Source organism: Trichoderma atroviride, chromosome 2, assembly GCF_020647795.1.
Source record: "Trichoderma atroviride chromosome 2, complete sequence".
Lineage (NCBI taxonomy): Eukaryota > Fungi > Ascomycota > Sordariomycetes > Hypocreales > Hypocreaceae > Trichoderma > Trichoderma atroviride.
In genome coordinates, this window is record NC_089401.1 from 1,874,848 (window position 1) to 1,894,987 (window position 20,140).

Consider the following 20,140-nt stretch of genomic DNA (forward strand, 5'->3'; position numbering starts at 1 on the left):
GCATCTCGAAGAACCGCGATGGCCATCACTCCGCAATGAGACGGCCCCGGTTTCGAGGCGAGAGAAACCGAACCGCAGGGAGCTCGATCGACTCCAGCATGTCGAGATTCTGCAAGACCAAATGGGAAAAAAGAAGAGCTCTGGCGAGGATATCAAAGCGATGATCGCAGTGCTCAGTGCACACGATCGGCATCGCGAGGTAGCACGGAAGACGGATATTTTCCCTCCGCATGAGACTCGTAAGTGCAGGTGCTTCAGCGGCAGAGGCGCCGAAGCAGGGAGGCTACAGGGCGCTACGGTGCCCGTTAAGCTGCCTCCTGTCGCCAAAACGCGCCATGATTGGACTGCTGCCTTAGTCTCGCCTTCATGTTCCAGTCTTTAGCAACACACCACGAACTTCGAGCAAGATATGAAGATACCTACATGTGTCGTATATGCAGGTGTTGCTATTGATCACAATCATCACAACTTCCGGAACACATGCATCCAGAAAATGAAAACAGAATTACAACGGCACTTTCAACAAGGGTGGGAGAAACTACCTACATGTGGCCAAAATCCACTTCCTGGTTTTCTCTCGGAGACTCCTTGGACGCTTCCATAAAGCTCCACCCGGAACCAAGCTTCCATGTCCCATTCTCAGGGGGGGCACTTCCGGGCATCATTTTTGCAGCCGTTCATGTACCGAGTAATTATCAAATCGCTTCCGCGCGAGCTGAAGAATCCTCAGGTCTCTCTGCAAGCCCCATTTCGCGTATACTCTTCCCTGTTGGACCATGCATGCATGGGCTTCTAGACATTCGAGATCTATATTGATCATTGTATCCTTCATCTCATTAACTCTTGCAAAGTTTTCTGGGGCATATCAAATTTGGAATACGAGCAGTATCACCCAAGTACTTCTCCTGAGCGGTCCCTTGCTGGCTGTGGCGAAATAACTGCTCGTGATGCCTGCCGGGGCGGTAAGAGTCTGGAGTTTCATGTTTGCGAGGCCTGCCAGCTTTCAGTTTTCCGATACGGCTTACCATGTCGGGAATTTCTAGAGCACTATAGTCTAAAAAGGAGTATGCTGTGGTAGGTGTTCTAAAGATGATTGTACGTGGCTTGGCTCGGACATCTTGTCATATAGGTACTCCATGTCTGGCCTATAACGTACAAGTATCTCAGGTAGGCATTATAGATGACATTATTTTTTTCGTGGACTTCTGATATCATTTCATCTTCTTCATAAACTCTCTCATCCCAATTCTCGCCCCCTGTGTCGTCTTCCCATCAACCTTCACATTCCTCACACGCACCCAGCTCTCGTCCGCCATCTGTATATAAAACGCATCATGCTCATCATCCACTCTAACATTCCTCTGAACGTCATGTCCTTCATTCCCTCTTTCGAACCGAAATAAGATTTCTTCACTCCTTCCCGTCACGCCATGCTCAGACACGCTCTCTGCGTCCAAGAACAGCACCCGCTTAAACTTTCCCTTGTCGTTTCTCGCGTGCGTCCATACCGTGTTGAAGATGTTGAGGAAGCGGGCAACATCTGTAGAGTTCCACTCGGGCCAGTTGATTTGAGATTCCCCTTTGCTCACCTTCGGCGCGTGAACAAGCTTCTCTCCTTTCAACTGGTTGGCCATCCACTCGACACTCGTATACGGCGGCACATGTACCCCGTCCCGTAGTCCCTGAACAAGCATCTCCGCGCCTACTTTAGCAAGAGATTCTGTAAGTTGTTGCAGCGTAGTACCAGCTGGGATGGGTATGCCTGGAGACGGCGTCTGAGCGAGAACGACCCCGTGGTCAAAAGCTTTGGGATCCAAAGTTTGTAGAGACACGCCGGTGTATTTTTCGTTGCGCATCATGGCGTGGTGAATCGGAGCTGGTCCGCGCAGACTATAAGTTTTGATAAGCGCAGGTCAGATACTAGAGTGAGATTGACAAATGGGAAAACTCACTGTGGTAAGAGAGATGGGTGAACATTTAAACCACCATATTTTGCTGAATTCAATATCCGTGGCGGGACAAATAATCCAAAAGAGACAACTACGATTAAATTGGTCCCTTCTGGTATCTATCGTCAATCGATCAGCCTTTTTGATCTTCCAAGTACGGCATAGAAAAAGAACCTTACACTCCACCCTCTAAATGTCTCTCGCTGATGTATTCTCAGTCCTAAATGCTCCGCAACAGACTTACACGGTACTGTCTGAGCGTCAGCATCATTTCATAAGCCGTGAAGAGTCACGATGCCAACCCTCTGTAATCTCTTTGAAACCCCTTCCCGTTCGTCTGGGCGGCAGAACCATCACATCCAAAGATTCAATCAGCCGTCTGTTACTCTCATGTTCTCGATGTAACGTGCGCAAAGACTCGCAGCTAAATGCATCTGAGCCGCAAAAGAGAACTCGGAGCGGATCAGACGCTTTTCTCCCCACATGAGATGAGAAGCATCGCCGCGGGAAAACGGCCAATCTCTGCCGCAGAGGAAAGGCTGAGCTGAGAAAGAGGCGAATCATTGTGAAATCGACATTTACTGTATCAGAATTGAGCAGGATTGGAGGCAGCTGCTTGGTACAGATGTTGGTCTTTCAATCGCTAGCTGCAGGGTACATCCATCGATGATGATTTTCGCTAGGCTGGCTAGAAACTCGCGTTTGGTGCCAATACGGGTTACATGCATCACCAACCGCACGACCGACATCAACACCAGCAAATTACACATTGTGGCTTTCCAATTGTTCCAACAAACTACTTGATATGTCTCTGTCTTCTGCCATTTCCAATCAATTCAAAACTATACTCCACTCACACGCCACATTCCAAACACTTGCCTCCAGCTCAACCTCCCACGTAGGCTGTTCAATCAACACCACGCTTCCCATCTCCACTTCTGCCCTCTTGCCCAAGCCAGTCAACTTTCCCTCTCCAGCCAATATCCATTTCTGCGGCACATCCCCTGAAGATGCGCGGCCTTCTATAAGATACATCCGCCTCCCTGGCCTGATCTGCTCCACGTGAATCTTCAAACCCGACGTGGTCTTCTCGCCGTTCTCTTCCCAGCTCTTGACTTCCGAGAGCCACCCCTGAAGCTGGGCTGCCATTCCCCCAGCGATGTATTTCGCCCCTCTCCGCTGCGGCGAGAAAGCTGCTGGAAGGCCACCGTGATGATCATCTGCGATTAAGGGTTTGAACCGTGGTGCCTGCTGAAATACAGGCTGCTGCAGAGCCTTGGTATCCGACGCGATGATAGGCGACTCCTCACTATTGTCCGTGCTCATTACCGAACCCTCATCTTCGGAATCGGCAATAGCCATATCGTAGGCCCCATAGTCAATATCCCCCCCCATGTGCCGGCCCATCTGTCTCTTGGGTATTCGGCAACCCAAGCACAGGCGTGGGTGAAATCGACATCTTTCGTCTTTTTGCTTCTCTCCCCTCCTCAAACCCCTGCGATGCTTCACTTGGGCTTTGTGACTGGATATCAAGCCAGGAATGAGCCTTTGGTTTCTCGCCAACGTCTGACAACGGTCTTTCCCGAGACGGTGAGCCAGCCTCCGACTCAATATCGAGCCCATGGCGGCGAGAGCCGCGTTGCGTGGTCCCTACGGCAGGTTCTCCGTCATCGCCAGAGAGACTGGACTCGGATATCACATCCTCATCCTCTTCGATTTCGAGCTCCCTACCCTGTGTAGGCCTGGGGGCTGAAGAGGAGCCAAACCGAGGCGTAGACTGAAATTGAGCGGGGGCACCCGGTGTCTGTGACGACGACTGAGTTGACCGCTTCGGCAGTAAAAATCGCCGTGGCGTTGGCGTCTACCATGCATCTCAAATCTTCAGTATACTTCTCACATCCGATGCGCAAATTAGGGGTGGGTGAAACTCACGCTGGGAAATGGATTCATTATTCGATCAACGCATTGCTGTCGCTACCCCTCGCTTCATCTTGATGACGCAACGAGAACTCGACAGGAAAAGAAATGCCTGATCATCACTAAACACGCGGCTTAACTCATGCGCTGAGCATCTCGCTCAAATTGAAGAATTGCCCATGTCACGAGAGCGTTTGAGAGAGAGAGAAAGCCAGATGCCGTGCATGCACTTAAGCGGTACCTACCGCGGGGCAGCCAAGAATAATCCGACCGACGCTGTCGGAACAAGAGGCTCCGAATCGAGGCCAATTGAGGCACCCTTCATTCGCTCAATTATATGTAGGAAACAACCTACAATTTGGAGCATTACTTTCAATCTCAACTCTTACTTCACACAGGGTAGATATGGAAAACATTTCTGAGCATTTGAAATTTCATTTTGAATTGCTTGTAAAAACATTATGCACAAAAGTAGAGACAGTTAAAACATTACTACTCTTCCTCCACGCCCATGCTATTTGTACAGCCTCAACGTCATTAAAGACAATGCATTCTTCCAAGACTTGACCGCTGTTTGTGGTTTTTGATAAATGAATTGATAAGAGAAAAGGAAAAAGGAAGATTCTCTCGTAATACCATCGTGCAACCAAGTAGAAATAAGCAAATAACCAGCCCGCAAAGTCCGGTACCAACATCATAAAAAAATTAAATAAACGCCGGGCTGTATATACATCTCTCACCGTATTCCCCTCGTACGTTGCGTAGATCTTTTGCCATGATGAATATTTGCGCTTGTCAACAATCATAGTACATCACCCCTCCCGTTCAAAGTCGCCACTATCAAGCCGGTGGACTATTCGATATAGCCATAGGCGTTGGCGTTGAATAACAATAAAGATATACGAAAATGCAATATCCTAGAAAGGAATGGCAATAAAGAGAAGAAGAAGAAGAGAAAAAAAGAGGAACAGAACTTGTTGGAACAAAGCTGGTATGGAGAAACAAAGGCTCAACGAGATGTAATGAAATGCATCCGATTGTAGCTAAACAAAGGAAACGAAGAAAAAGGAACATCAACCCCTTGAGGGTAGCGACGAGCTCCTTTAGCCGTAAAACAGCTCAAATCCAGTCTTATGGCCTTCTTTTGTAGCCTTTGTATCTTTGACAGGATGGAGCAAGATGGATGGCAGGCACGGTCGTCCGTGTTGCTGCTCCCACTCCTGGCCTCCCATGCCTGTATCAATCCAGCCCATCCAGTTGTTGTACATTCGGTTCGGTGGCTCTGCTCGGTAGTACCAGGAATTGCCCTGGTATCGTCGCTCTCTGCCCCAGCCCATGGGGCTTCCATATCCACCAGATTCTCCCTTGGGGCCAGGGTTGAACCATTGGTTGAGGAATTTACCGTTCCAGTCGCGGTCCGTAAAGATGGGATGCGGGGCATAAACTGCCTTGAGGCCATGGAGCAAGGCAACGGTCTGAGGCGTCATTTCGGAGGCAACGTGGTTTCCGCGCAAGTTCTCGACGTGCATGATATCCAGCAGACGCTTCGACAGACGAGAGTGGGTGACAATCGTGGTACGACGAGGAAGATCGCGGGCTCTGTGAGTCTTGTCTGAATATCCCCAAACATTATCGCGGATAATCCAGTTGCTGTTCACAGGATCGAAGATGGGGCCCAGAGTAATAAAATCCGCCTCTTCGCCAACGCCCCATGAATAGTTATCTTCTCCCGCTGACTTCACCGGAGGCTTAGGGCCAACCGGCGTGATAAAAGGCAAGTCAGGGGCACCCCAGACGGTAGATTCGCCATAAGTTTCCTCGACTTCCTTTCGGAAGGTCGTATCATAGTCGCCATGGTGTTCGGGGATATACCACCGCTCATTCCTCTCCCAGGAACCTCGGCGCGGCTGCTTCGCGGAGAACTTGGCCAGGTTATCAACCATGTCGTAGTGATGGCCAGTGACGCGGAAGTCCATTTCCCAGTTCCAAATATAGTCGAATTCGGGATGATCCATGCTGAATTTCTGGACACTTAGCCATTGTGCCGTGTGAACGCTACGCTCGTTGTCGTCCGTGAGTTTGGTGTAAATGTCCCAAACCTGCTGGTCATTCCACAAAAGGGTGATGCCGTGGAACTCGACAGGAATGCGCTTCTGCAAAACGCTTCGGTACACTTCCGGGTCATCGAGGTGGGTTACATCCTTGTCCTTGACCTGAACAAGCAAGAATATCTCGAATTCGCCACCAGTCTTGAGAGAAAGCTCGCTAATCATGGCGCGAATCGTCTCCTTGTCGTTCTCGGTGTAGACTTTACCCGTATACGAACGAAGCAAAACCGCGGAGCGTTTCTCTTTTACAACCTCAGAGCTATCTTTCTTCGTGTCGGGGTCAGCTGGGTCAGCTGGGTCAGCTGGCGATCGTCCCTTAATCTTCAAGGTCTTGTCGTCCAAGTTGGGGAATTCGCCCGACGGCTCTTTGTCCTTCTGGGCTTCAGGGGCTTTGCTTGCTTCTCCGTCCTTCTTGTCATCTTCTTTAGGGGCTAGAGATTCTGCAACTTCCGGATAGACGCTCAGGTACTCGTTCTTCCTTTCCTTGCTGAGATCGAATCTTGCGGCGTTGGACTGAACACATCGCTGTACCAGGTCGCCCCAGTTGACATTCTCCCAATCGATAACCTCGACTTCGCCGCCAACCTTTTTCGTTTGCTGTAGCAAACCATAAGGGCCTAAGCGTGTCTCTCGCTCCCAGCACAAGTTGGGATCCATGTTAAACAGAGAGTAGCTTCCAAATTTGGGCTCGGGGAAGTTGTGGGGACGTCCTTTGAAAACTAGCAAGTCTTGGACAATCTCTCCAGATGGACCCTTGCAAGGCACATAAGAAGCGTGCTTCGCCTTGTTCCACGTTTCACTGTTGTAGTCTGGGTATGGGTTGAATCGAACGGGCTTATCGACGCTGAAGCCAACGGTAGCATCAGGGTCTTCCCTGAGCTTCTCTTCCAGCGCTTCTGTGCGGTTCTCCTTGTAATCAAGAGTCGAGAGCGTGTTGCCGTAGATCTTGTTGGATGATTCGAGGCTGAGGAAGCGTAATGTCAGCCTTGAGCTACCGTAAAATGGGGGGGGGAATTAGCTGGCTTGACTTACTTTGCAGTGGTTTTGTATGCATATCTCCACATTTTCCTCATGTCTTTCTCATGCTGCAGTCTGCTGATAGTACCAGAGTCTCTATCCTTTCCATCGGTTTCATAGCCAGGAGCGACATCGTTGGGGTCTTCCTTGTCGTCAGGATCCTTCCACTGGCGTAAATCTTCAATGTTCAAGTCCCAAGACTCCAGCATTTCCAGCTCCTTGTTATACGTATCGATATCCATGTTGAGAGGCTTCTCTTCTTTTTCCTTTTCAGGCTCTAGAGGCTTCTTCTCTTCTTCCTTTGGACTCTCGTCTTCATGTTGCTTCTCGTCTGTCGACGGTTTACCGTCCTGAATCGAGCCATCGTCTACGTCTGGGGCAGGTTGGTCGTCAACCTTGTTGTCACCTGCCGGCGCCTGAGAAGCTGGGGTGTTGGGCTGAGTGCCCTGCGTGACGCGCTGGTCGGGCAGGTAGGGCACGATACTGAAACGTGGGCTTGGGCCGCTGAAGAGCAGATAATAAGACGTAACGGAGGCGAGAATGATGAGCAGCAGTATTCTCACCCGCGGTCGGCGCGCGTTGGGATTGAACATCTTGTCCAAGCCCTAGAAGCGGTTGCTTCGTATATGGATTTGATTTGATGCAGCGATCGTTTGTGAGTATCGAGTGAGATGTCGAGAGCTAGATTATGTATATAACTTGATTGCGGGCTACCAGAGCTCTTTCTCAAGTTTGCATGTTGCGAGGTCGTACAAAGCGGTTGTATTTGCCAAGCACCTGCGGCTGGCGACGCAGCGACTGTTGGCGGAGGCTTCCCGTGTCTTGTGCGGAAGCAACCAGTGTCGTCCGACGTATAACAAGAATTGACCAAGATGCGCTTCGCCGTTTGGTCGTAGCGATGGTTGTCGGCTCAAGACTCTCTGTCAAGGTCTCACTGTCGCGGGGTGTAAACGTAAACTTAAAAGAGGGACTAGGGGGCAATAAAGCCGTAAAGGAGAGTAGAAAAAAGGAGGACAGTCTGCTCCGTACCAGCCTCTACAATTACGATGCAGAGGGGGGGCCAGACAAGGTGCTATCGCGTGCACAAAAAACGAGGTGTCGCAAGCGAGCGAGGGAAAAGAGATGGAAGTTTAACCAGCGCGATCTTGCAAAGAGAAGAACTTGGCAGATGTAGTGCGACGATGGAAATAGCGGGAAGCCTCGCGCAGGGAGTGGAGTCTACGGCCACTTTTAGTGGTACAGCGCCTGTATTCCAAGTTTCCTTTGCAGCGTTACAGTGGCCGCCAGCGTATCTCAATAGCGTCCCACCTGCACTGTCTGTCGGAGCGACATGGCGGGGGGTCCCCAAAATTACAGCGGGGAGGGCGTAGGGGGCTGGCCAACGAGCGGCTCGTGGTGCTGATGGCCGCCACAGTAATCAGTGCGACAGATTCATGATTGTCGATCAGAGGAGCAGAGAACGTGCAGAGGCCACAGTGCATGTGTGCCTGTTATACTGGATTGCGTACGCTGCGAGTATAAGGAGAAAACTCTGCTGCAGCTGCCTCGACTTGTCTCTGTCAGGGGCAGCACGACAGAGAGGCTACGCGTCTGCGAGTTGCGTCTGGTAGGTACCTGTATCTAGTACTTTTCTGGTGTAGTGTTTGCACAAGGTTCTCGACGGAAATGGCCCATACCATTGGGAGCTGCTGCTGCAGTAGCGTACCTAAGCATTTGCGCAATTCGCAGCAGGTCAGAATGCTCAATTCCGAATTGCCATCTCTCGCCCTACTCCCGTTCCCTTTGCGCAATTCGTCGACACATCTCGTCACCACGCAAGCCTCTATTCTTTTTTTTCTATCAACCATAGATCATTTCAAACCCTCTGCGCCGTTGGCACGCGTGGGCCAGACCGTGCTCTAGTGGCAGTGGCTCCTCTCAAGCGCAAGGGGCAATTTCGTCACCCGCGGCCCCATATTTGGCCTTGCAGACACGCCTCAGAATCATCAAAGTTTCAAAGGGAGGATTGACTCCTGAAGATCAGTAACAAAAATAAACAAACATGAAGGAAAAGGACACGAAGACAAATGCGCTTCTTAAGTCAATACTGATGCATAATGCAAAATCCTATCTCACTGTCTTAGGCCGAACAAAGTCTTGCAGCTGAACAAGGCAAGCCTTTCATTATGTGGCGAGTCTGTCGCTATCCATCTTCAGCCTCAACCTTCATTCCAGGGAAAAGGCCAGAAAAAAAGAGAGCATCAAGTAGCCAATTGAGTCTTCGGGAGTTTTCCGTTCCCCACGTGCCGCCGGAACCTAGCTTGAGCTTTTTTCGTCTTTCCGTCAAGTCTTCACAGCGCCGGATATGGATGGCATGGGAAGAAACGGGCTTGTTGTAGAAGAAGAAGGCTGCTTATAGTAATCAGCAGCTCCAGATTATTAGCCCAAACGCTATTAGTCTAAGCAGCCAACCACAGCGGGCGATTCAGGTGGCAATCAGACTGTAGCAAATTACAGTTGATGCATTTCGCCATCTGGCTAATTCCCCCCTTTTCTTGCTCTCTCCTAATCCTGTTCCTCTTGGTGGCTGTCAAAGAGATGCTACTACTGGTAAAATCACAGTGTGCATACAGGTACATGTGCTCATCTAGACTCAAATTGGCACATTCCCAAGGCTGCGACACTGCACGACAATCCCATTGTTAAGAAGTTGTAGCATCTAAAACACCACCTGCGCAACACGTGCATAGAGAATCTCAGCGATTACAACATTCCAATGACATCACAAACTATAGAAGGAAAATTATCTCGATTAAGTTTTTTGTTTCAATCTGACTCGTATCAATTAGGCTCATCTTTTAAGCTGCAAGTAGCTAGGGGCTTGAATCATTTACGAGCGCCTGAAACGTAACATAAAAATGGCGTTCAGACGCCATTGCCGCAATCGTATTAGACACCGCCAACGATATAAGCCTTCAACAGCACATTTCAGCCTTTCTCAGCATCCACGACGGTAACGGACAAATATCATAAAAAGACGACATAGTATTAAGACGTAGCGAGATGCCCTGAATTATATAGTAACAACAGCAAACATACATTATCTTCCTCTCGTGCCACCAGCAAAACCCAGCAACTATACATTAACTCACAAAGAGCTGTCCAATCAAGTACTACATACCAAAAGTGGGAAGAAACGCCATCTATGATGAGGACAATACATGAAAATGAATTAAAACACACATGGGATCGGATTCATTCGTAAGCATGACCAGGATTTGAAAAACAAAAGAGATATATTGTGTATATCCACCAAACAAGCCCAGCCGGCCATGGGTATTCCGCCGGTGAAAGTATAGGAAGGGAAGTAAAAGAAAAAAGTAAATGGGTATAGTAGTATAAACCAAAACCAAAAGGTGATGTATTTTGTTCCAAGACTCTCAAAAGGAGAAAGGGATGTTAAAAAAGTATACGGTATGCCTAAAGATATGTTCAGCTCTGCGCCGCAGAGCGAGTGAACAAAAGATAGTAGTGGTATTAAGACATTATGATACGACAAGATGGATAAAGGCCGTGTGCATCTTTACATCATGCCCAGGCGTGTCATCCTCTTGTTCATCTTGGGCAGTGGACCCAAACCGGGTCCCATGCCAGGTCCCATGCCAGGCCTCATGCCGGGTCCCATGCCGGGTCCGAGTCGGCCTGGTGGGGGGCCACCATAGGGTCCTGGTCCTCTCGGCAGGCCAGGAGGGCCGTAGGGTCGAGGTCCCGGTCCTCCTGGACCCATTCGTCCAGGTCCAGGCGGTCCAGGTGGTCCGCCGTAAGGTCGAGGACCCGGGCCTCCGTATCCGCCTCTGCCTGGAGGACCCCGAGGGTAAGGATTAGGTGGTGGTGGCGGCCGTGTTCTTCTCACAGCATCGCGCTCGCAGTAGGCCTTGCCGTCGACTTCAAAGTAGCCGTCGGAGAGCGGCACGCCGCAGTCAAGGCAGCAAAAGCATCCTACGTGATGCTTAGCACGAGACTCATCTTCAACAAACTGCCCCTCGATTCCGACTCCGCAGCTTCCACACAAGCTGCCATTGAGCTTGTGGTAGTGCTGCTCACAGTACGGCTTGTCGTCCAAAACGTAAAACTCGGCAGAGGTAAAGGGGTTCGCGCAAGTGGTACAGACAAAGCAAGCCTTGTGATATCTTCCAGTCAACCTCCCATCGGCGGACGAAACGCTCTTTCCGGTAATGGGTTCGCCACAAGCCTTGCAGTCGCCACGGGACGGAAGCTTAAGGTCTTTGGAGCCTTTGAGGTCTCTGGATGACTTTCGAGGAGATTCTGTCGAGGCGGTTTGAGATTGTCTCAGAGATGATTTCCTCGGAGGCGATTGTCGGGGAGTTGACTGTCGAGGAGAGGGCTGCACTGGAGTTGACTGTCTGGGAGAGGGCTGCATGGGAGTTGACCGTCTAGCAGAGGGCTGCAGCGGGGTGGACTGCCTAGGGGTAGGCTGTCTAGGAGTAGACTGTCTGGGAGTAGACTGCCTGGGAGTAAACTGTCTTGGAGGAGTCTGTGCAGGAAGAGTTTGCCTTGGAGACTGCCTCGGAGATCTCGGAGATGATTGTCTTGGAGAGCTTTCGTTTTTAGGTCCCAAGTCTAGCTCAGGCTCAGGCTCAGGCTCAGACTTTGGTTCCGGGGCTGGGCTAAACGCTCTGTATGGCTTGAACGCTGGCTGACCAATGCCAGGTTGGATAGCTGGGTCATAACGCTCCTCTTCTCCCTCGGGTATAAGGTATGGCGATCGTGGCACTGGAGATCGCGCGGGAAGCGGTATATCAGCTGCTGGGTCGAGTCGAAGATCGGCGGGCCGTGGCTTCTCTGTGGTTGTCGACATTACACCAGGCATTGCCCTCACTCTAAGCGCGTCGGGGATGCTGTTGCGCGGCTGCGACCTTGCCGGACTTGTCTGTGTAGTGGTTTGGCTCTGGTTGCTAAAGGTAGAGTATCCTGAGGATGATGAATCAGATGCCGTATGATAGGGGTTGCTGGAGCCGAACTCGGCGGCCAAGTTGAGGGATTCTGTAGGGAGGTGTTGAGGAATAAGGCTTTTACGTGGTGGCGGGCGCCTCGTTGTGTCGGGCCCCAAAGATGGTCGTCGCTCCGCATCTGGATCTCCCATGGAAGGCAGTCGGTTGTGAGACATTGGGCTGGCAAATGACGGCCGCCGTGGGGTTTCTCCTACACCAGGTGAAGGTCTAGGAAAGGTTTCCGCTCTCATTGGCGGTGCCATGGCGTTGGGATCTAGCTGGCGCCCCGACGGAGCTCCGAATCCTTCATATCCATTCTTTCGGGGCTGCTTTGGGGTTGATGGAAGATTACTGCCGCTTCCCGTGGACAAGTTGGAATGACTTGTTCCAGGTCGCTCAGGGATTCGCCCAGGCTCTTCCAGTAAAAATGCATCGAACTTGGTTACCGATTCCTTTTGTGTGGGAAAGGCGCCATGCGAAGTCGAGGGTCGTTGGTTCGTATCAAAGGGGCCTGGGGCAATGGTGTTCATCCGCTCCATGAAACCAAGAGGCTTTGCGGGAGCTAGGGTAGCCATGCTTTTTGAGCTGCGGTGCCCATTGCTGTCAGGCTGTAGGGGCTTTTCGGGTATGTTTGTTGGTTCTTCTACTCTGGCGCCGCCAAATGAGAAGAAGTCTCTTGCTTGATCAGCAAATGATGGTCTGTTTGGCGTCATTGGAGAAACGCTGCGCGATCCTCCATATTGGCTCACCGGAGTCAACGGTGCCGGTACCATGTACGCTGTATCTGCGCGTTAATTAGCATCTGATTCATCTCGGAGAGGAGAGCTGTAGAAGATCGTACTTGCTGCGCCGATATCAACCGGGCCAGGCATACGGCCCATCTTATCTGTCTGCAGCGGCCTGGGGAGCGGATCGTCAAACTTATCGTTGCTATCGGGAGGCGGTGATACTGGAAGTTGAATGTTAGCCAAGGCAACTCATCGCCAATTCGCAGACTGGTATCTCTTACGCTCGACGGCCGGCCCAGAACACACATGTTCTCCCATCAGGGAGATTTCGACCTGCAAGCCGCATGACGAACATTTGATCGTCGGCAGAAACGCCGACTCTCTCAGTCCCTGCATGACGGCGAAGCAGTGTCCTGTGGAACTGTTCTTCCGTGTAGTGGTTCAGGTGTTATTCCAGCGCGAAGGAACACATCGGACATGTCAACATCGACACGTGCTACAACGCAGTCGCGAGCGGTGGTTGTCGTGTCTCGCCGAGGCGGTATGGTTGGAAAGCAGACTATTTAATACGGGAGAATCAACGAGGATTTGCGCGACAGCCGTGCACACAACGCCTCCTGTTTCTGCCTTCTTCAAGTTTCTTCTTTGTCTGTGCATAGATCCTTCGAGCCACAGATTTGGAGCCGCCAAAGCGCAGCCTCGCTGCGAGGAGCCGCCGGCAGAGTAGAGTGTTGCAGCAAGCTTATTTTGCTCCGGCAGAGTGTGACAGCGGGAACCAGGATCCGATGAAAGCTGTCAAGCCCGCGCCGGACGGTTCCTGCGGTGGACGACGCTTGAAGCCTCGCCTACGATGCTAGGAGGATGAATTGGCGAAAAGGAAAGAAAGATGGAAGGGGGAATAGAGTCGCGAGCTTTTGGAGGACCGGCTACCTGCAGACGGTGATGTTGCGCATAGTGTCTCGAGTTGTGGAGGTCGCGGAAAAGTTGCTGGGGTGGGCAGACCCCTGACTAGACGGCCCCTGGACCCTGTCACTGGCCCAGGACTCTTTGGTGTAAGCTAATTGCGATCAGGTCGCGGGCCCCTGTCACAGCAGCCTCGCAGTGCCGTGGCTAAACGTTGGCGGTGATTGCGGTGTGGAATGCACTTTTTTTCCTTCGTTCTGCGAGCCGTCCGGGCTTCGTGGACAGAAGCAGACACGAGATGCGAACGGAATACGAGGCGAGACGCGAACGAGGCTGGAGGAGAAGGAAGAAGCAGGCGTGGTGGTTATGCTCGCGTCTGCTGCGCCAAAACGCCCATCGGATGATGGACGCCTAGATATATCAAGTCAGTCAACTGTGTGACTACATTGCGGCGCACAAGCACAAGGCACAGGCATGCGATAATCCGAATTGCATTCATCGCTCGTCGGAAGATCACAGCCCTGGATAACGTCGCCCGCACCGCATGAATACGGTTGTACAACTAGCTTAAGGCCGCTCCCTTGACAGGGAAACAGGCCAAGAATCAGGCTCTGGTCGTATTTGCATCGTCTCAATACCCACTCCCTTTATTGTCTGGCCAGCAGTCACCACCAAGCCCGGTGTCCAATGGAGTCTAAAGGCACTTTGTTGCAGATTCCACCGATCGTGTAGCGCGGCCTCGCCCAGCAGAGGCCTGTTTGACTTGCGGTTTTAGCTCTCCCGCTAGGTGTGTATCAGAGTGCTAAACACCATCTCCACCCCGTTAGTACAGACGCTCATTTTCGTCGACATGAAGATTCGCACCTCGTGATGCGCGCAGGCTGTAACAAAGAGCGCACCAAGCCGGAGGCTTCGCTGAAAGAGAATAGCTGGGCAAATGAGGCCCGCAGTAGTGCCACTGCGAGTCGCTCTTTTGGGTCGCGTACCTTGCAGGGTCCTCCTTGATGCGACCCTGCCCGCTGATAAGGGGGGGCAGCTGGGGGAGGCTGCGAGGATCCCTTTTTTGGGGGGGAAGGGTCAGCGGCCTCAGTGGCTGGTGAGAGAGATTGTGCCAGCGCTGGGAGCACTAGCGGCAGCACTATACGCTTGCTAGCAGTCGCCAATAGCGCTACCTCAGGAAATTGACTGCTCAGATTGCACGGTTACTGTATAACTGACACCCGACAGGTAGCGAGTCGAACACCCCTCGAACAGTTCCATGCTCCGTCTGATGGCTCTGGCGTCGGAACCATTGGACGTCCCTTCTTCAGCCTTTTGCTATAAATCTCCCCAATAAGCGCCCCTCGACTTGGCCCATTGTCTCGCACAGAATCATCATTTCGGGCCGCAGACTCCAAAAGAATGGAATAGAAGCAGCACGTGGGCGGCAGCACAATGTCTCGGGCGAAGGATGGGCGTGAGCGACAAAGCGGCCGGTAGAGCCCTCGGGCCTGCGACAAAGAGAGAAGCTGTTGGTTCCATCGCGCATGAGCAAAATGTCGGCGCAGTCTCGGTTCTACAGCGCATAATCTTTGCCATTCCTACTTGGGAAGCGCAAAAGCGGCGAGGCTGGAGTCGCGGTGCGGTACGGCTGTCTCCGCACATCACCGCTGTCCTTGTGTTCTCATTTCCTCTTTGGCATTCGGATCGGTGATCATCATCTCTGTTCGGCTCAGTTGCGGCTTATCGTCACTCCACAAAGAGAGAGAATATGGGGTATGAGGACTAAGCTTGCCCAGCTTATATATTTCACCTGCTGAACTGAGCTGCTGCCGATGGTTATCCTAGGTAGCTGACCTTTGTGTTGGGTTCACGAGCAACCCTAGCAGACACAGCGTCACATCCAAGACCCCCCCGCCGCTGCTAGCATTACTTTACACGTATATGTTCTCTGTAGTACTGTAGCACAAGACATTTGTTCTTCTCGAGAAGGGCGAGAAACCTGGCTGTTGTAGCAAGAGAGCCTATGGTTGGCCATGGTTAATAGATGCAATACCTGGCTTGAAAACCCGCAATATCTGGGTGTTACGTTGGGCACTCTGTGCCTTTTCCAAATAGCATCACAGTACATACTTGTATGCAGTATATATCCCTGGAAGCCTTGCGACCGGGGGTGCTTTGACAGTTTTGAGATTACAGACGCTTTTGTCATCTATCTGTGACACGACATGTTGCTTGAAGCCGACTGTTTCGGTTTCATATTGTCCCGTTCTCAAAGCAGAGGTGATGACCAAGGCAGATGATTCTTTTCCGGATAAAGCACGTGCTCGACTATACACGTCCTAAGCGAGAAGCTGTTGACGCACTTTGATGAAGGCAAAAATACAGCTTGTCTGGCAGGGGTGTCCGCTATATTGAGTAATTAGGTCCTCCAGTTGCTCGATTTGGAGCATTATAGGGTAGATGAGCACTTGGGTTACCAACATGCAAGTTTAATCAGAGAGCGGATAGAATGGTTTGTATTATCTGGCTGCAGTTGAGTTATATGCGTATTTAGTTACATTTGTAATGACACTTTGCTAAGTTTGCTGACGCTATAATTCTACCTATGTGCTGCTATTCGTGCTGTTGCAAAGACGAACACTCCCGGACTCAGAACATTGAAAGGAGCTATATCCATCGACGTGCAACGCCAAGCAGTAACTCAATGTGTGCTACATGCCTACCTGAGGAGACGCTCCCACTTATGACACATAGAAAAAAACGAATGCTCACTCTCGAAGACAGAAAAGGCGAATTCACACTGAGCTGGGCTATGATGCTACAACATGCACATCTTCATCTAGGACTCTGGTGCTAGCATTCAGCTCGCTACCGAGAGAGCGATCGGCACGTCTGCAAAGAACGGTGTAGGGTTGGAGAATGGCATTAGCTGTAAGAAAATGCCTCTGGTTACATTTGACGCACGAAGCGTTTTCTGGCGCGGACGCAGAGGTGTTTAAGTGGCCTGATGCCTGGCAGCCAAGATCCCAACAAATGCAGCATACTTGTACATGTAGGCACATGCGGTCAGGAAAAGCGGTCGACGCTGATCGCCATTGGCAAATGCAAAAGGTCAGCGAACACGTAGCCACGCAAACAGTTTCCGGCTTGGTTCAGGTCTGTATCTGCATGAATCTCCATCCACAGACCGAATTCACCCGAAACGGTACGCGTCAGTTATGAGTAAATGCAGAGCGTAAAAGATAGACGTGACAGCTCTCAATGGCTGGACGGCCGGGAAGCCAGTTTGGGGAAATGAGTGGAATTAGAGCCCCCACATGAATCACATGTGTCTACCAATCTGTTTTTACACCACCGCAGGATGAGCCAACATGCAGCAATGTTTTGACAGCTTATCTGTGCCCGCCAATGCAGGTACACACGCGCAAGGGAACGCGCGGTCTTCGGAACTGAGTTGCGTGCCGTGCTGTGCCGTATCGCGAGGGAGAAAGAGGCCGCCATTGTGTCCTTGTTGAGCAGCCGTAGCTCGGGGTGAGGATGGGAACGTGGAGCTTAGCAAGTATGGGGAATCAAGCGCTATCCCACGGGGTATTGTTCTTTTCCTGTGGAGTGCTAAATACATATTGATTTTTTTTTTTTTTTTTTTTTAAAGATTGCAAGTTCACATTGTTGCTATAGATTGACGAATGTAAACGCCCAAAGTCAGTCGTCTCTGTACTCGTCACCAGCTCCTCCGGAGTGGGAGATTCCCATGGCCCCGAAATCCGCCCGTGCCGCCGGATGCAAAGGCAACAGAAAAGGTTCCATTCAACGTTTTTAATTGTGCGCTGTTTTTCACCGCTCAGCTTGCAGCCAGGTCCAGGCCCAAGCCATCCGGAAGCTTCGAAAAGCATCGGTCTACCTGGTAAAGCTAGCCGCCTCTTAGCGCCTGTAGGTACATGTGAGTTGTCCTAATCAGCGTAGAGCCATATTAAGCCGAAGCGAAATACAAAACGGTTCCGTCTCCCCAACCAGCCAAAAGCTTCTTTTTCCTTTCCTTCTCTCACCGTAAACCACTTACTCAGTAACGCTCTGCAAGCAAACCGAATCTTTAAACCCCAGAAATCTCTGTGTCAATTCAGCAACCACTGCTTGGCCACTTAGTTTCCGTCTCAACAACCCCTCCATCCCACCTATTACAGGTTTAATTTGTTGGTCGAGTCTAATCCCTCGACCACATCCAGTCGTCAAGACGTTTTCCAACTTCTTGAACTCGTATGTATTCTTGCTGCAAAACATGGAAAGAAGTCGACGACTAACCTTGACTGCAGGATTCACAACCCGTTCGCCGGAGCCCGCTGCTCTGCCACTGGAGGGTTAGCGGACTCGACCTATTCCAAATAAAGGTCGTATCTAGAGAAATAGAACCCTTCAACTAGAAACACTCCCGCGTCCCGCCAAACCGTCAACATGGCCCCTCACGCGGAAGATAGCACGGGCTCCTCGAACGGGAATGGCCATGCCAATGGCCACACGGTGTCCACTGGTGCTGCTCAGAGCACCTTCGTCGTGAACTCCCCCAATGTCAATTATACTGAGTCGGAAATCCGCTCCAAGTATACTTATCGTACCACCAGCGTCGAGACCGACGCCAATGGCAACTTTGTGGCGACTCCCAAGGAAACGCTCTACGACTTCAAGGTCGACCGCAAGGTTCCCAAGGTTGGCATGATGCTTGTCGGCTGGGGTGGTAACAATGGTACCACTGTCACCGCAGGTATCATTGCTAACCGCCGCAAGCTTGTGTGGGACACCAAGGAAGGCGTCCAGGAGGCCAACTACTATGGCTCCGTCGTCATGAGCTCCACCGTCAAGCTTGGAGCCGATGCCAAGACCAACCAGGAGATCAACATTCCCTTCCACAATCTCCTGCCCATGGTCCACCCCAACGACCTGGTCATTGGCGGCTGGGACATCAGCTCGATGAACCTGGCTCAGGCCATGGATCGCGCCAAGGTCCTGGAGCCTGCCCTGAAGGCTCACGTCAGAAAGGAGATGGCTGGGTTGACTCCTCTTCCCTCCATCTACTACCCCGACTTCATTGCCGCCAACCAGGAGGACCGAGCTGACAATGTCCTCGAGGGCTCCAAGGCTTCGATGGCTCATGTCGAGCAACTCCGAAAGGACATTCGTGACTTCAAGGCCAACAACAACCTTGACAAGGTGATTGTCCTGTGGACCGCCAACACTGAGCGATACGCCGACCTCATTGATGGAGTCAATGACACTGCCGATAACCTTCTCAAGGCTATTGAGCAGGGTCACGAGGAGGTTTCTCCTTCCACCATCTTTGCTGTTGCCTGTATCCTGGAGGGCGCCCCCTTCATCAACGGCTCTCCCCAGAACACCTTCGTTCCTGGTGCTATTGAGCTTGCTGAGAAGCACAATGCCTACATTGGTGGCGACGACTTCAAGTCTGGCCAGACCAAGATGAAGTCCGCCCTGGTGGATTTCCTTATCAATGCCGGTATCAAGTTGACCTCCATTGCCAGCTACAACCACCTTGGCAACAACGACGGCAAGAACTTGAGCTCTCAGAAGCAGTTCCGCTCCAAGGAAATCTCCAAGTCCAATGTCGTGGATGACATGGTCGAGGCTAACAGCATTCTGTACAAGAAGGGCGAGCACCCCGACCACTGCGTTGTCATCAAGTACATGCCCGCTGTTGGCGACAACAAGCGTGCTCTTGACGAGTACTACGCTGAGATCTTCCTCGGTGGCCACCAAACCATCTCGTAAGTTTCCTTTCAAAATCCTACGGAGATTTTCTTCCGTTGCAGTAGAGCCTATTCGGAATATCATTATACTAACTGGTCGCAATAGTTTGTTCAATATCTGCGAGGACTCTCTCCTAGCTTCGCCCCTGATCATTGATCTTGTGGTGGTTGCTGAGATGATGACTCGTATCCAGTGGAAGGCTGCTTCCAATGACGGCCACGAGACTGCTGAATTCAAGCACTTCCACAGCGTCCTCAGTGTCCTCAGCTACATGCTCAAGGCTCCTTTGACTCCTCCGGGCACTCCCGTTGTGAACGCTCTGGCTAAGCAACGTGCGGCATTGACCAACATCTTCCGCGCTTGCGTTGGCCTGGAGCCTGAGTCTGAAATGACTCTGGAGCACAAGCTCTTCTAAGTCGGCCCCGACTTGGCAGACACACGAGGCTCAATGAGCCAAGAGGATTGCGTGAGGAGGACATGGGAAATTTGGACAGTCTTTACCGGATATACTAGATAGCTATAAAACAGGCAGAATCAGCAGCCTAGGCTACGCCTTGGCTGACAATGGAATAATACTGATTTTGCCACCAGTTGATCTTTCAGGAAATGTGTTTTGTGACCTTGCAACATTCTCGATATCAAATGCTATTAATGTCCAAGTAGAAGCATCTAATGTCCATATAAGCTCTCATCGCCATATTAAATAATCTGCTACGATATCAACAGTAAAAAGTGTCATATAAATGTATCAGGTTGTGGTTGTGTTCATTGTGTATAGGCGTAGGGCG

General features: G+C 51.2%; 6 protein-coding genes across 6 annotated transcripts; 2 read left to right on the plus strand and 4 right to left on the minus strand.

Moving 5' to 3' along the window:
- Positions 1 to 1,211: 1,211 nt before the first annotated feature.
- On the minus strand, positions 1,212 to 2,513 carry TrAtP1_003387 (uncharacterized protein; the record flags this gene model as incomplete). Its single annotated transcript, XM_014087336.2, has 4 exons — positions 1,212 to 1,890; positions 1,953 to 2,068; positions 2,129 to 2,199; positions 2,252 to 2,513. The coding sequence occupies 4 exons, from the start codon at positions 2,511 to 2,513 to the stop codon at positions 1,212 to 1,214; spliced, it is 1,128 nt and encodes a 375-aa protein (XP_013942811.2).
- Positions 2,514 to 2,666: 153 nt separating this feature from the next.
- TrAtP1_003388 (uncharacterized protein) lies at positions 2,667 to 4,053 on the minus strand. The gene is made up of 2 exons (XM_066111860.1): positions 3,882 to 4,053; positions 2,667 to 3,810 (listed from the first exon to the last, which is right to left on the minus strand). The coding sequence occupies exon 2, from the start codon at positions 3,570 to 3,572 to the stop codon at positions 2,781 to 2,783; it is 792 nt and encodes a 263-aa protein (XP_065967939.1). The 5' UTR covers positions 3,573 to 3,810; positions 3,882 to 4,053; the 3' UTR covers positions 2,667 to 2,780.
- A 228-nt stretch (positions 4,054 to 4,281) lies between these two features.
- Positions 4,282 to 8,132, minus strand: TrAtP1_003389 (uncharacterized protein). The gene is made up of 2 exons (XM_066111861.1): positions 7,007 to 8,132; positions 4,282 to 6,938 (listed from the first exon to the last, which is right to left on the minus strand). Exons 1-2 carry the CDS (start codon positions 7,582 to 7,584, stop codon positions 4,970 to 4,972), a joined length of 2,547 nt encoding a protein of 848 aa, XP_065967940.1. The 5' UTR covers positions 7,585 to 8,132; the 3' UTR covers positions 4,282 to 4,969.
- A 1,880-nt stretch (positions 8,133 to 10,012) lies between these two features.
- On the minus strand, positions 10,013 to 14,034 carry TrAtP1_003390 (uncharacterized protein). Its single transcript, XM_066111862.1, has 3 exons — positions 12,992 to 14,034; positions 12,824 to 12,931; positions 10,013 to 12,766 (listed from the first exon to the last, which is right to left on the minus strand). Exons 1-3 carry the CDS (start codon positions 13,104 to 13,106, stop codon positions 10,554 to 10,556), a joined length of 2,436 nt encoding a protein of 811 aa, XP_065967941.1. The 5' UTR covers positions 13,107 to 14,034; the 3' UTR covers positions 10,013 to 10,553.
- Positions 14,035 to 16,139: 2,105 nt separating this feature from the next.
- TrAtP1_003391 (uncharacterized protein) lies at positions 16,140 to 17,978 on the plus strand (the record flags this gene model as incomplete). Its single annotated transcript, XM_066111863.1, has 3 exons — positions 16,140 to 16,800; positions 17,819 to 17,849; positions 17,906 to 17,978. The coding sequence occupies exons 1-3, from the start codon at positions 16,515 to 16,517 to the stop codon at positions 17,976 to 17,978; spliced, it is 390 nt and encodes a 129-aa protein (XP_065967942.1). The 5' UTR covers positions 16,140 to 16,514.
- TrAtP1_003392 (uncharacterized protein) lies at positions 17,640 to 19,941 on the plus strand. Its single transcript, XM_014087880.2, has 3 exons — positions 17,640 to 17,849; positions 17,906 to 19,369; positions 19,458 to 19,941. The coding sequence occupies exons 2-3, from the start codon at positions 18,045 to 18,047 to the stop codon at positions 19,765 to 19,767; spliced, it is 1,635 nt and encodes a 544-aa protein (XP_013943355.1). The 5' UTR covers positions 17,640 to 17,849; positions 17,906 to 18,044; the 3' UTR covers positions 19,768 to 19,941.
- Positions 19,942 to 20,140: the final 199 nt, after the last annotated feature.

Bases quoted from the DNA above. Each gene is read 5' to 3' on its own strand.
- TrAtP1_003388 (XM_066111860.1), bottom strand. From the start codon at position 3,572: ATGGGCTCGATATTGAGTCGGAGGCTGGCTCACCGTCTCGGGAAAGAC.
- TrAtP1_003392 (XM_014087880.2), top strand. From the start codon at position 18,045: ATGGCCCCTCACGCGGAAGATAGCACGGGCTCCTCGAACGGGAATGGC. The intron at 19,370-19,457 runs GTAAGTTTCCTT...TGGTCGCAATAG, and splicing joins GGTGGCCACCAAACCATCTC to TTTGTTCAATATCTGCGAGG.
- TrAtP1_003390 (XM_066111862.1), bottom strand. From the start codon at position 13,106: ATGCAGGGACTGAGAGAGTCGGCGTTTCTGCCGACGATCAAATGTTCG. The intron at 12,932-12,991 runs GTAAGAGATACC...TTCAACTTCCAG, and splicing joins TTCTGGGCCGGCCGTCGAGC to TATCACCGCCTCCCGATAGC. The intron at 12,767-12,823 runs GTACGATCTTCT...ATTAACGCGCAG, and splicing joins GGTTGATATCGGCGCAGCAA to ATACAGCGTACATGGTACCG.
- TrAtP1_003389 (XM_066111861.1), bottom strand. From the start codon at position 7,584: ATGTTCAATCCCAACGCGCGCCGACCGCGGGTGAGAATACTGCTGCTC. The intron at 6,939-7,006 runs GTAAGTCAAGCC...ACGCTTCCTCAG, and splicing joins GCATACAAAACCACTGCAAA to CCTCGAATCATCCAACAAGA.